This window comes from Nomascus leucogenys, chromosome 9, assembly GCF_006542625.1.
Source record: "Nomascus leucogenys isolate Asia chromosome 9, Asia_NLE_v1, whole genome shotgun sequence".
NCBI classification, from domain to species: domain Eukaryota; kingdom Metazoa; phylum Chordata; class Mammalia; order Primates; family Hylobatidae; genus Nomascus; species Nomascus leucogenys.
In genome coordinates, this window is record NC_044389.1 from 51,165,728 (window position 1) to 51,179,297 (window position 13,570).

The 13,570-nt window shown below is 37.4% G+C and overlaps 1 protein-coding gene across 1 annotated transcript in view; it reads right to left on the minus strand.

The window, feature by feature from the left end:
• Positions 1–7,353: 7,353 nt before the first annotated feature.
• Positions 7,354–13,570, minus strand: part of DCUN1D4 (defective in cullin neddylation 1 domain containing 4) — a 73,295-nt gene continuing 67,078 nt past the window's right edge. The window contains 3 exon segments of the mRNA XM_030818947.1: positions 7,354–10,644; positions 10,783–10,885; positions 12,984–13,088. Coding sequence (XP_030674807.1) covers positions 10,589–10,644; positions 10,783–10,885; positions 12,984–13,088 — 264 coding nt within the window. The 3' untranslated portion in view covers positions 7,354–10,588.

Genomic DNA, 13,570 nt, shown 5'->3' on the forward strand with positions numbered 1-13,570 from the left:
GATCAGCCAGCTACCTGCCCATGAGTTGCTTACGTTGGATGACTTCCATCAAGAAAAGGACATCATTTTGTTCGTACTGAAATAGACACTCTAGATATGGATTGGCCTTCCCTGCATGCTTCTACCAAAACTACCATCCATGGACTTAGAGATTGCCTCATCCGCTGTTATGGTATTCCACACAGCATTGCTTCTGATCAAGGAACTCATTTCATGGGAAACGATGTGCAGCAATGGACTCATGCTCAAGGAATTCTCTCTCTGAAGCAGCTGTCTTGACAGAATCATGGAGTGGCCTTTTGAATACACAAAGTGGGCACAGTACCTTGCAGAGCTGGGGCAAGCTTCTTCAGAAGGGTTATATGTTCTGAATCAGCATCCTATATATGGTGCTGTTTCTTCCATAACAAGGATTCACTGGCCTAGGAATCTAGGGGTGGAAATGGGAGTGGCACAAATCACTACCACACTAGTGATCCACTAGCAAAATGTTTGCTTCCTGTTCCTGTGCCCTTTGCTCTGCTGGACTAGAGATCTTTGTGCCAAAGGGAGGAATGCTTCCATCAGGAGACAGAACAATGATTCCATTGAACTGAAAGTTAAGACTGCCACTGAGCCACTTTGGATTCCCCATGTCTCTGAATCGACAGGCAAAGAAGAGAGTCACAATGCCAACTAGGGTGACTGATCCCGCCTACCGAGGGGGACATTATACTTCTGTTACACAGTGGAGGCAAGGAAGAGTATGTCTGAAATACGGGAGATCCCCTAAAGCATCTCTTAGTATTACCAAGTCCTGTGATTAAGATCAATGGAAAAGTACAACAACCCAATCCAAGCAAGATGACTTGGCCAAGTAGTGGCCAAGACCCTTCAGAAATAGACTGGGTCACCCTGCCATGTAAAGAACCATGACCAGCTAAGGTGCTTGCTTAAGGCAAAGGGAATAACGCATGGGTAGTGGAAAAAAGTAGTCAGTCACAAATACCACCTGCGACCACATGACTAGTAACAGGAATGAAGACTGTAATTCTCCTCTTCATTCTCTGAGTATTTCCTCCCTATCTTGTCATGGATCTTTTTGTCAGTTTTAGTCTTAGTTCAGGCTGCTGTAACAGGGTACCACAGACTGGGTGCCTCATAAACAACAGAAATTCATTTCTCACAGATCTGGAGGCTGAAAGTTTGAGATCATACCAGTTTGGTTGGATTCTGGTGAGGGCCCTCTTCCAGGTTGCAGACTGCTGACGTCTTTATATCCTCACATAGCACAAAGAGGTTGAGGAGCTCTCTGGGGTCTCTTTCTGTAAGGGCACTAAACACATTCCTGCATAGCCCACCCTCAGGACATAGTGCCTTCCAAACGGCCTTATACCATCACATTGGGGATTAGGATTTCAACATATGAATTTTGGGGAGTCATAAACATTCAGTCCCTAAGATGCTCTATATGTTTGTTTTCTTCCTTCTCTTATTCTCTTATCTTGTAATAGGTGTATTGATATAATAGTATTTAAGTATTAATTTTATATCATATTATTCAAATAATGGGATATTATGGAGAAGAGTAAATATCACTCAAATACCTCATCTTCTCTTCTGGGAAAGGAGTTGGTGTGTTTTCAGTTGTATGCAAGTTAGTTATTATCGTTAGGTGAAATTATGATATTGTTATTGTCTTTATTTGGAGTTTATGGTTTAAGGAGATGTGTATAGGTTCCAAATTGACAAGGGGTGGACTTGTGATAGTTAATTTTGTGTTTCAACTTGACTGGGCCATGGAGTGCCCAGACATTTGCCCAAACATTTTTCTGGGTTTGTCTGTGAGGATGTTTCTGAATGACATTAACATTTTAATCTGCGGACTTGAGTGGATAGCACTCAATAATATGGATGGGTCTCATCCATTCAATTGAAGATTTGAACAGAAAAGAAGTGTAGAGTAAGAGGCAACCCTTTCTGCCTGACTGCTTGAGCTGGAACATGAATCTTTTTCAGCAATCAAACTTGGTATGAAACATTTCTTGGGTATGAAACTCTTCTTGGGTCTTGAGTCTGCTGGCGTTTGGACTGGAACTACATCCAGTTCTGGTTCTCAGGCATTCAGACTCAAACTGGAACTTACGGATGGTTGCAGATTTTGGGATTTCTCAGCCTCCATGACTGCATAAGCTAATTCCTTAATAACCCCACCCTCTACTTACATATGGTACACACACACACACACACACCCTATTGGTTCTATTACTCTCCAGAATACTAATATAACCTACCCAACCTCCCACCTTGCCTCACAGCACCCTTTGAATCCTCTGCCTAAGCTTGACTTAACAGGGTACAACCATTCAGAGCTCCTCCATGGGTCTAAACTTAAGAATGGGGACCAGGTCTTATCCCTAGCCCCTAACCCTGTGCCTGACACACAGTCAGTCCCTCCAGGGCCCATCTTCCGCTTTCCTGCCTGCTGAGTACTTGGCTGTCAAGATTTCTGTGCTGGCTCCCAGAAGGCTTCGGCCAGCCTATGCTGGGGGCTGCCTTGTGCATTTCCTCTGCTCCTTTGAGTGATGTTCCCCTTCGTCTCCTCAGAGCAGCAATGAGATCCTCCAGGCTCTTTGAAGGTAGGGCCTAGTGGAGCCAAAAGCAGCTTCCAGGATGTCAGGGCTAGACCTGGCCATCCTCAATTGGCCTTCAACATTTGACTTGGTCTATGGCTTTTAGCACTAATCGCAGAGGAAAGCTGCTAAAGCACAGGGCATGGGGTTTGGGTGGCATGGAAGAAAGTACATAGGATTCAGAACTAGAAGATGCAGGCTCCAGGCATACTTCTTTCAATTACTAAGTGTGAATTTGAATAAGCCACTGGAACTCTGTGACCCCTTGGTTTTTGTTTTCATTTGCTAAATGAAAATAATAAAATCTACCTCATGGGGTGGTTGTGGGACTAAAATGAAAGACTATGTAAAAAGCACTTTGTCAACTGTGAAATGTAATTATAAGCCTCTCAAAATGGATCTATCCTTAGAAGTTCTCCAAAACTAAAGAAAGAATTTTAGTGACAGCCTTTCAATTCCAAATACGTACGAGTGGGCCAATGAGGAAGAGAAGGCTAGAGGGACACAGTGAACAAAGTGGGCCAGATAAGTGAATATAAAATCTTATTTACATTGAAATCTATATAGACAATCTCTAGTTATCAAATCAGAGCTCTTCTTCACAAGGGCTGAAAAGGAGCAAGAAACATTCCAAAATAATACTCAACTACTATCCTCTGAAGTAATAGACTGTCTGTAACCATTAGCTGGGAAACATGTTACTACAGACCTTGTAAAACATGTTACAGAAAACTGAATTTGCTCAAACCATAAATGAATTTACCAACCCTGGGTTAATTAGCTCACCATTATGTATTTGATATATTTTGCAAGTCAGAAAGCATCCAGTACATACCTATGAGAATGGCTAAAATTTTAAAAACTGAAAATACTAAATGCTGATGAGGATATAGGGAGCCACTAGACCTCTCATACATTGTTGATAGAAATGCCAAATAGTTATGACTTTGGAAAATGGCTTGGCAATTTCTTACAAAATTAAACATACACTTACCCTATGACCCAGCAATCCTATTTGATCCCAAAATGGTTGAGAGAAATAAAAGCCTATGTCCACAAAAATATTAATAATTGCCCTGAACTGGAAATAATCCAAATGTCCACCAACATTTCATAGCACATCCATTCAATGGAACACTGCTCAGCAATAAAAAGCAATGAATCAGTAGTGCATGGCTAAATCTGAAAAGCATAAGTGAAAGAAGCAAAAACAAAATGCTGCGTAACATAGGATTCCATTTATACGACATCCCAGCAAACGAGAAAAAATTAGAACTCAGTGGATGCCAGGGCCTTGGGTTGGAGAGAGGGGATTTCCTGTAAAGGGCACTAGGAGACCTTGAATGAGCTAGACAGCATACAGACTTACAGACCTCAATCTTCTTAGCTCTTGTCAGACTTTGGTTTATCTCTTGGGGCTCCCCAAGGTGCTGGGGTGGAGACAGACTTTAGCTTCAACCTCAGCTTCCCAACTTTCCAGCTATGTGACTTCAGACGAGTTACTTAAATTCTCTCAACTTCAGGTTCCTCTACATACTTCACATAAGTGTTGAAAGGTGTTCAAGGAGATCAGTGTAAAGCACATTGTCTGGACATTTGTCTCAAAGGAGCTAAATGATATCAATAAGCAACCAACTGGCCTTCTTGACTACATCTCTAAAATCCATTAGAGCTTGCTGACCCATTCAGGTGCTGGAGCATCAACTATCAAAACCAGATCCATGAGTGTGCAATGTGGCATCTAAGGAGAGCCCTACACCGATTCCTGATCTCTCCCTATTGTACCATACTCTCCAAAAGGAACTCTCAGCTCTAACCCAGTTGCTGTGTTTCTGGTCTAACATTTCTAAGTGTCTGAAGGCACTGACACTCAGTGGGCATAGGCCTCCCATTCACAGGTCTTTTCCTAATTCTTCAGTCTGTTGATTTTCCATTATTCCAGTTTCCTCTATGCACTCTTGCAAACTTTAATGCCTGTGTTACCAATTTCACATAGGAATTCAGCCTAACACACAATTATTAAGTTTGTTGATACAATGATTATATTGAGAATCTGAAAATCAACCCTGATGTAGGCAAAATAAGGACTTGAAGGATTTATGAGCACTTTGAGACACACAGAACACAGACACACAGAACAGGTTGCCAGAAGGCATCTATTATTTTATTCAATAATTTTGGAAGTGTGATAGGATTACAAACCTTGTCCAGGCCCTACTCTCACAATGGGATACATAGAAACCAAATGAACATAGAAGCAAAAATGAACAATAAGCAAGTAGAGACAAAGAAAACGCAGTGGCTTTCAACATGCTATCGAAAGTTGGCCCAAAACTTTTTCATGAGTTATTTCACTGGTAATGAGTACAGCTGTAGCTCTCTATATCATCATGCATGTATCCTAAGATTTCTAGAGAACACTAGTTTGTAATTTTAGATATTCACACTTAGGCAATTCTGAGATGTCTCTGCTGGAAAGTGTCAGAGGGAAAAACAAACCCTTTTCAGCTTCCTTTCTCACAGCCAGGATTCTTTACAATCTATATTCTTCAGAGAGTGATTGCAAAGGAATTTCTTTCAAAGGACCGAATACATTTATTGGAGAAGAGATTTACATTTTAAATGACGGTTTTAAAAGTTTCCATTTAATGACTATAATCAATCTTTGTTTTTCAGTTTCCAATTATTATTCTCAGCATAGCCTACATACTAATTCACCATGATTTCTAAGCAAGTACTTCTATACAGGGGATGATTTTATTTTCGTTAAGGCAATTGGAAATAAATGCTAGGAACAAATTCTGGCAGAGAAAAAACTAAACATTTTTCTGCTGAATGTGCCAAAAGTGGTGAACATGCCCGATTTTGAATTACCTTCTGCCTTATCGGGCCAGAAAGCTTCATGTTATTTCCTTGCGTGATAGTTTTTATTTTTTTTTCTAGCTATAATAAAGTCCAAAAAGCAATTCTTTTCTAAAGGAATCATAAAAGCTTTCATTTTTTGCTTACTCTTCATGTAAGGATTTGGAGGTTAACATTCCAATGAGTCATTTCTAATTGATGCAACCAGTGACCATGGAAAAAGCATGTCCTGCCTTCACGTATGTTCAACAGATCAGGAAAGTCAGTGTCTGGAAATAGCCAACTTTATTCCTCACTTCTGTAGCCTTGGGGTTGACCCAATCGTCTTCGATTTCTTCCTGTGGGTGTTTTTTATTTTTTCAGTTCACTTTCCTCTCTCCACCCCATTATTTCAAAGGGCTTAACAATGTCCTTCCTTTAGAGTGAACTTGTGTTAAGTTTTTCCTTCATGGGTATGTCTGCAATGCACCTCTGCTGGGTTTTTTGTCTTGAGCCAGCATTCGTGGTTTACTCTCTCCTCAGTCTATCTTGTTCCAGTTACACTGGAGAACTTTATTTCAATTCCCATGAATTTACATGTATGTAGAGTTCTAGTACTGTCTAGTGGAATAAATCTCATGTTCCTGTTTTCTATTATTGGATAACATGTCTCCTGAGTTTCTACTGTTTGCTCTGCCACAAGTTAAGAATTCCCTGTCCTAAGGTTTGTTGCCTCTCACTCCTATCAATTTCGGATTAAGTTTTTTCCTTTATCTCCACTTCTCTTTCTTGATGTCTAGAAGCAGAGATATTTTCTTGGTGTGATGCTCAGCTTTTGGCCCAAATTATGGTTTAAAGAATCATCTACATTGACAATTTTAACAGTGTGCACCTGGATTCTAAGGACTCTTATTTTCTACTTCCTCTCTCTTGCTTTCAAGCTTATAAAAATCAAAGTCTTCCTCGATTTATTTGGATTTTCTAATCTTTACATGTTTCTTAGGTCGTGACAATTCTTTGCCCAGAGAGGAAATTCTGTTACCTGCTTCCTTCCATTTTCTGGCCATCCACTACGTGCCAGAGGTCCTGCCCTCAAAAAGCTTACATTCTAGAAATAATGGGGTAGCCAGGGCTACCCATTATTATACCAGAAAGGGGTAGCCAGGGCTAATACACACTTATAGACTAATTGGATGGCAGCCTTGAGGGTAGTAAAAGTGGTCATTCCTGCCTAGCTTGTGGACCACATTATGTACTTAATTCTTTAGCTCAATGTGTAGAAATACACAAAACATGCTGGTTTTTTTTTTTTGTTTTTTTTTTTTTAAATCACTATTTGGCTGAGGAGTGACTGCACTATCTTTAATCAAAACATTTAAAATACTGTATCTGAAAGTGTTCTAGATTAAAAGAGACTAAAGAGGCGTAACAACTAAATACAATGCTTATCCCTGGATTAAAAAGATAATAGCTATCAAGAACATGACTGGTACAAATGGGGATATTTAAATCTGCACTGTTTATTATAGTATAGTACCACCATTAAACTTCTTGAGTGTGATCATTGTATCATGGTTATAGGTGAATGCCCTTATTCCAAAATAACAGGTGTGATGTGTCATAATGTAATTTACTCTCAGAATCTACTTACAGAAAGTGAGAAGTACACACACATGTATAGCCCAAGAGTAAGGCAGGAAATACAGTAAAATGTTAACAACCGGAAAATCTAAGTGACAGGTACACAGGTGTTCATTATATTATTGTAGCTTTGGAAATTTTCAACAGAAAAAGCTGGAAAAAAACAACAAACAAAAAAGGATAAAAAATGCTTTAAAGACTACCTTAAATGGTTTTTGAAGAGAAAGCCAGAAGAGAGAAGAAAAAATTTACACATCTGTTCTGAAACCAAACACAAACACTTTTTATTTATGGGATATCATTTTACATCAATTTCATTGAAACCTAAAACCAGTTTGCTGTATTCAAGTTAGGTGGCATAACAGTATTTCAGTTAAGCTGGGAGTCACAGGACTTGCACACTTTTATGAATGTAATGCAAATACTGACGACACGAAGCATTCACAGTTATAGGTTACCTGCTGTCATTGAACAGTAACCCCCAATAGAAATTATTTTATGAAAAAAGCAACCCACGTTTTGGTCTCATTTACAGACACCCAACATTTTAGTTGGTCAATGAAATCTATACATTTATTATACAACATATGAAAGAATAAAGGATAAGGCTTACAGAGGTATTTTAGCAGTTTTAAGAATAAAAACCAAGGGCACAAACTAACTTTTAAAGCTTTCTGTATAAACTTCAAAAGCACTGTTAAAATGGAGACTGAGAGACAAAATAAATTCATTGTGAAACCAGAATCTAGGTTTGCCTAGTCAGATTTATAAAAACGTAATTCAGAGTTCATGCTTCAAAAAAGGTGCATGTAACATTACAGTGGATGTTTGAGGCAAATCAAATAATACAATTTCTGACCTACTTCAGCAGTAAACATCTAAAGGTTGTATTCCATGACAACAGAGTATTGCAATGTGGAGTTCGAAACACAATAGAAAAAGAGAAAGGGTTGTAGACTTAGGTACTAAAGAAAACCCAGATGAAGGCACCCTAATTTATTCAACATTAGCCAGTAAATAAGTGCTTGATGATTGTTCAATTTTGTGCAACTTAGAGAAGTTTTTAAGAAAATGTATCATATTACTCTGTCTGACCCTTTTCTCCCCTTAGAAATAACTATATAAAATCAAGACAACCAAGGGTAAGCACTCTGCCGCTCAGCAGTCATAGAGGTTTATTTTTCAAGGCAATTTAAAGATTATCTGGAGTTTTCTTAATATGCAAGATTATCCCTTTGGAATACTTACTTTCTTATCATACATAATGCAATAGTTTTTACGCAGTTTTTTCCCTACCATCAAAATGTTGATTGTGGATTAACTGTAACATCTCCCTCCTGTAACAATCCTCTCATTTTAGAATTAACTGTGCTTATTAGCATTTTTAAAAAATCTCTATATTCTTAAAATAACTTCATCTATGATTTATATTTGCTTTAAATAAAGCTACAGTTGATCAAATTTAAAGAACTGTATGACCTGTTGCCTTTAAAATGTAACTTTTTAACTTTATGGAATAATTTTGAAAATGAATCAATTCTTCACAGATACAAACCTGCTTAGGCCAGCCACCACTGCAAAACAAATGTATCCGTCACATCAGTTTTAATAGCTGTTGCTTGCCATCAACATTTTCTACTCTTTTCAGATATTGGTTTATGCAAACTGGTATGAATTTTTAAGGTTGAAAGTGAATCTACAAACAAGAAGTGGTTAAGTATGCTTAATCACTACAGGGTTTTTTAAACTTCTGGTTTATTTCACAGCAAATAAAACCTCTCGTTTGGTAGAAAAAGAAAGTAGTTGCATTCTACTATATCATGATTTTGTATACACACACACACTGTATATACATACAAAATTTCTTTCTTTGGTGGTTTCATTAGGGAAAAAATATGAAAATGTGAACACTGTTTGCAAAGAAATGGTAAAATAGTGGTCAAGAGTAGCACTGTCTGTGTGCTTTATTCACTTAATGCCATTTAAAGGATCACATGTCACCCAAAAGAAGTTTTAGCCAGACTTCCAAATAACCCAAACCTTTTTCCAATCATCACATACTCAAATCACGGATCTTGCTGACCACGACAGCATTGTTCAAATGCACCATTACCTTTTACTCACTCAAATCATTAGACTTTTGTGTTTTCACAGAACTTTAGGGACTGAATTAGTCATTCAATAGCACCAGATAGTTGGGGTGAAAACATGTCATCTCTATATTTCCTCAAGAATGGCAAAAAAAAAAAAAGACATAAAATACAAACCTAAAAATACCATTCTGTTTATTCTTGTTTCCTCACCCACAAAAATAATGGCTATTGCCCTTCTGTACAAATAACTCAGGGAATGAAAAGTGGCCCCTCTAGGACAGGTCCTAGCATGTACTGGGTTAGCTCAATGCTGGTGGCTTCTTGTCCACTGCCTGCAATGGACATGCTGACAGGAAAAGCCTAGCATGAAACAAACAAACAAGGAAAACAAAACAGCTCTCACTTATAGTATGCTTGTTTTCTCAAAAGGCTGGAAAATTACATACCATGAAAGCTTAACCGAAAATTCAAGCCATAACTAGAAGTGCAATGCAGTTATAAATAGCCAGATAGCCAGCAAAACCATGAGGTTTTCACTGAGGAGGCAAAATAAATTTTACTTAAGAGTGGCAAAGAAAGCATTAGCAGATCAATCACTGGCTAGAAGAATGCAAAAGGAAAAAAAGAAAACAAATAAAAAAGTTAAAGAATGTTTACAAGAGTTTAAATCCCATTCTTTTAAGAAAAGAGGTGCAATTTGAATTTGTTCATTGGTACCTATATTCAAGCTACTATAGTTTTAACACTAAAAAATAAACAACTTATATACCTTGCGTGGTGGAAATGATTTGTGGCATGTTACATATCTATATGTTCAAATAATTATAACTCATCATTTTAAAACACTAATATGTTAAGTATACCAAATGATATTTGGCATATGCCTCTGAAAAGTTACGACTCCTACCTCCTTCCAGAAGTTGGCCTCTTAAACAGTAAGGTTAATTCTGGCAATGTTTGTTCATGGTAACAGTTTTGTCTTGTTTTCTGAAATGCTACATAGGAGACCAAATAAAGTATAATTGGTTCATTCAAAAAAAGGGACTAGAAATGCCACAAAATTATTTTTACAATACATTTTTCAGAAATAATCTTTAGGTGAAGTTTTTTCCTTTTATACACATATACAAAATTTAAACAGCAATATACACATAATCACAGTGAGGACGTTTGCAAATTCACCAATCTGTAGTGTAAGTACAAACTGCAAAGCAGCCTTTCAAGAGAACAATGCCACACAGCAAGCAGAGCTGGCCAATTCAATAGCAAACACCAACATGTCCCTGCGAAAGGGAAACAGTGCAAGAAAAGCAGCATGCGCTTTGATACAAACAGCAATTTATGGCTAATGGGTGACAAAACTGTGGTAACAGTGACTCTCTCGCTGCTATGCATAAAGTCCTAGGACATCTGTTTGTCTTTATACCACTCCACAAACTCGTCCAACAAAACTGGCCCTGGAGAGAAAGAGAGAAACAGTAGTAATAATAACAACAATAATAATAATAACAATAATATAATGTAGCTGAGGCTTTTCCCAATGAGGATGATATAGAAATGTACATGAATGGCAGAATGGTAGCGGCAGTACTTACATGCTCCATCTTCATCATAGTTGCTGAGGTCAAGATTAATTGTTCTGCTAAACTCTAGGACGTTGCACCACTGGTCTTTATTAATAACTTTGTATTTTGATTGCTGATGGAGGGAAAAGTAATACGAATTACTGACACTTAAAATGAACAAATGGGACGGTTTCAACTGCTTTATGAATCAACTTAATTAAGTTCATGTAAGGTTAACTCTTTCCGTTTGAGGTTTGTTAAGCACCAATCTAGGAGGGTGGTGAGGGAGAGCAAGACTAGATGACAATTGTCATTACAAAAATATTACAGGGTCTCAATACAAAATGGAAAGCACATCAAAACAACATGGTTATATATCCCCAGAAGTGAAAATTCTAAACTGCAAAAGCCGTTTTATATAAAACGGGGATAGTATCTACTTCATAAAGATATTGTAAGAATTAAAAGAGATCATTTACTAATTTATGTGAAGCACTTCATTCAGTGTTTGGCACAAAGTAAGTGCTAAATAAAGAGTAGCTCCCATTAATATAACCCCTGACATAACCAGCACTGCCCATGGCCAAGCCTTTGGCTTAAAGCACATGCAGCAGCAGGTTACTTGATGAGATCCGGTAAGTGCTGCAAGTGGTCTCAAAACTAGGTGTTCTTGTCACAGAAAAAAACTACTGTTCTAATAATTCAAAACTCGAATCTGATCATAAAAGAAACTAGAATAGCTGTGAAATCATTTTTCTATTCCTCTTAGACAAGCAATTTGCCATGTATCTATTTAAAAATACAGTATCCCTGTATGAAGATTCATAAATAAAATCCAGAACCAATGATTTTTAAATCTTCCCCACTAAAATCAGAAACATAGTAAAACAATACAAGTACATAAAAAGCAAAGAGAGTTGAGCCAATGGTTTTGAGGATGCAAACACAAGAAAAGCTGAAATGAGAGGAATACTGTCTTTTTTAAAGAAAAATGCAAACTAATGTAAGAGAGAGAACAAAGTACACACTACAAGTTTAACTTTCTACGCAAGTAAAAGAAAAACCAGTCCTGAAACAGTTGATGATGCACCTGGAATTACGCAAAGTCAGATTTCCTCCAGGTCAGGTCTTCCAGCTTAAGACTCTTTACACACAGGTGCAAATCCAGCTAAACTCTCTGAGAACAGGGAACTATTTCTATTTATTTTTCCAAATAATGCTAACTCATCTCAAGGGATTGTCAGAGAAATTAGAATAGATCATATGTCAACATGGACTATTTTGGGTAAACAGATACTTACGTAAAACTAGTTTTTAAATTTTTGAGGAGTACCAGTTAGTAATGTTAAAAGAAATTTTTAATAACAGTTCTCAAAGAATCCTATTAAAAATTTTCTGGACCATTACATAAAGTAAGTTGTGAGAAAGATTATTCAAGAGTGAAGCCAGAGTCATCATATGGCCCAGCATTTTCTCAAAGACCCAACACCCTCATCCTTGCAAGCAAAGGACACTTTTTAGAAGGGCTTGGGGCAGCAGGGAAAGGAGGATGCCATATATGACAACCCAAGTAACTCAAACTTGTATCCCATATACTTCCAGGTCCCACAGAAAGACACTTCAACAAAACCAGTAGCTCAGAATTTCTGATCATCAATACTTAAAGCACACAAACTATGATGGAATAAAGTGCTGGATTGTTTTGATACTGATCTGAAGACAATTTAAACTGAAGGAGATATTGTCAGTTTGCCTAATACTTAGATTGATCTAAGGTCCTCAAGTTACTTGGTGATAAGAGTAGATAAGAACATACTACAAACTAACTTTGGTAAGAAGGCAGATGACTGTCTTTTAAACCTCTGCTTAATAAAAGTGGAAGTTCATCTAAAGTCAAAAGAAAGTAAATCTTCTTTTTCTATTGTTATAAAGAACAGAAAATCTAAACAAAAGTGAAGCTTTAAAATGGGGATGAGAAAAGAGAGAAAAGGACAGAGCTGTGGCTGTTTCGGATGCATTTTTAATGAGGAATGAAGCAACACAACATTAAACGCATACACAGATGCACTCCAAGAAGATAGGTAGTTGCTGACTGACAGCAGTTATGTCACCGTAATTCCTACATAGTCAGAAAAGTACAACAAACAAAAAATTACATACAACGGGTGAATAAAGTTATTTGGTAGTTCTAAGCAAGCAAACATACATTTCATAAAACAACAATTTGGTACCTCTAAGAATTGGTGAAAAACTGGAAAAAGGGGCCAGATTTTTCCTAATAACAGTCCCAACATGCACTTGGCAGTGTTTATGTCTAGGCTGCGCTGGTCCTTTTCCTGTTTAACAAACAAAAACAAGGATGAGCCAGATGCCCCCAAATAATAAATTCCAATAATTGTAAATGTGTATTCACTTCAACAGGAAATTAGTAAACAGCTCATTTATCATACACCTTAAAGACCCTGCATCCAGACTAAGGTTAGGGAGGGGAGGTAGTCAAACACAATGGAAGGCTTGGGCATTGCGATATTATATAAATTTACTGTGAGAAAGATTTATGTCAACTGAATGATCACCCTAACGCAAAATCAATTAGTTATGTCGTAGCAGTTTCTACAGGCTTTTCATGGGATTAATAAAAACTTGTAACTCAATCACTTGCTTGTTTGACATTTATGATAATTATCAAAATCCTAATTGTTGACCATAAAGCCTATAACTCAACGGAGCTTAAAGGTTTTGATGCCTATAATTAGGACTCAGGTTTCCTTAATAAAAACGATTTTTTGTTAAATGAAATCAATTTGATTTCACTGAT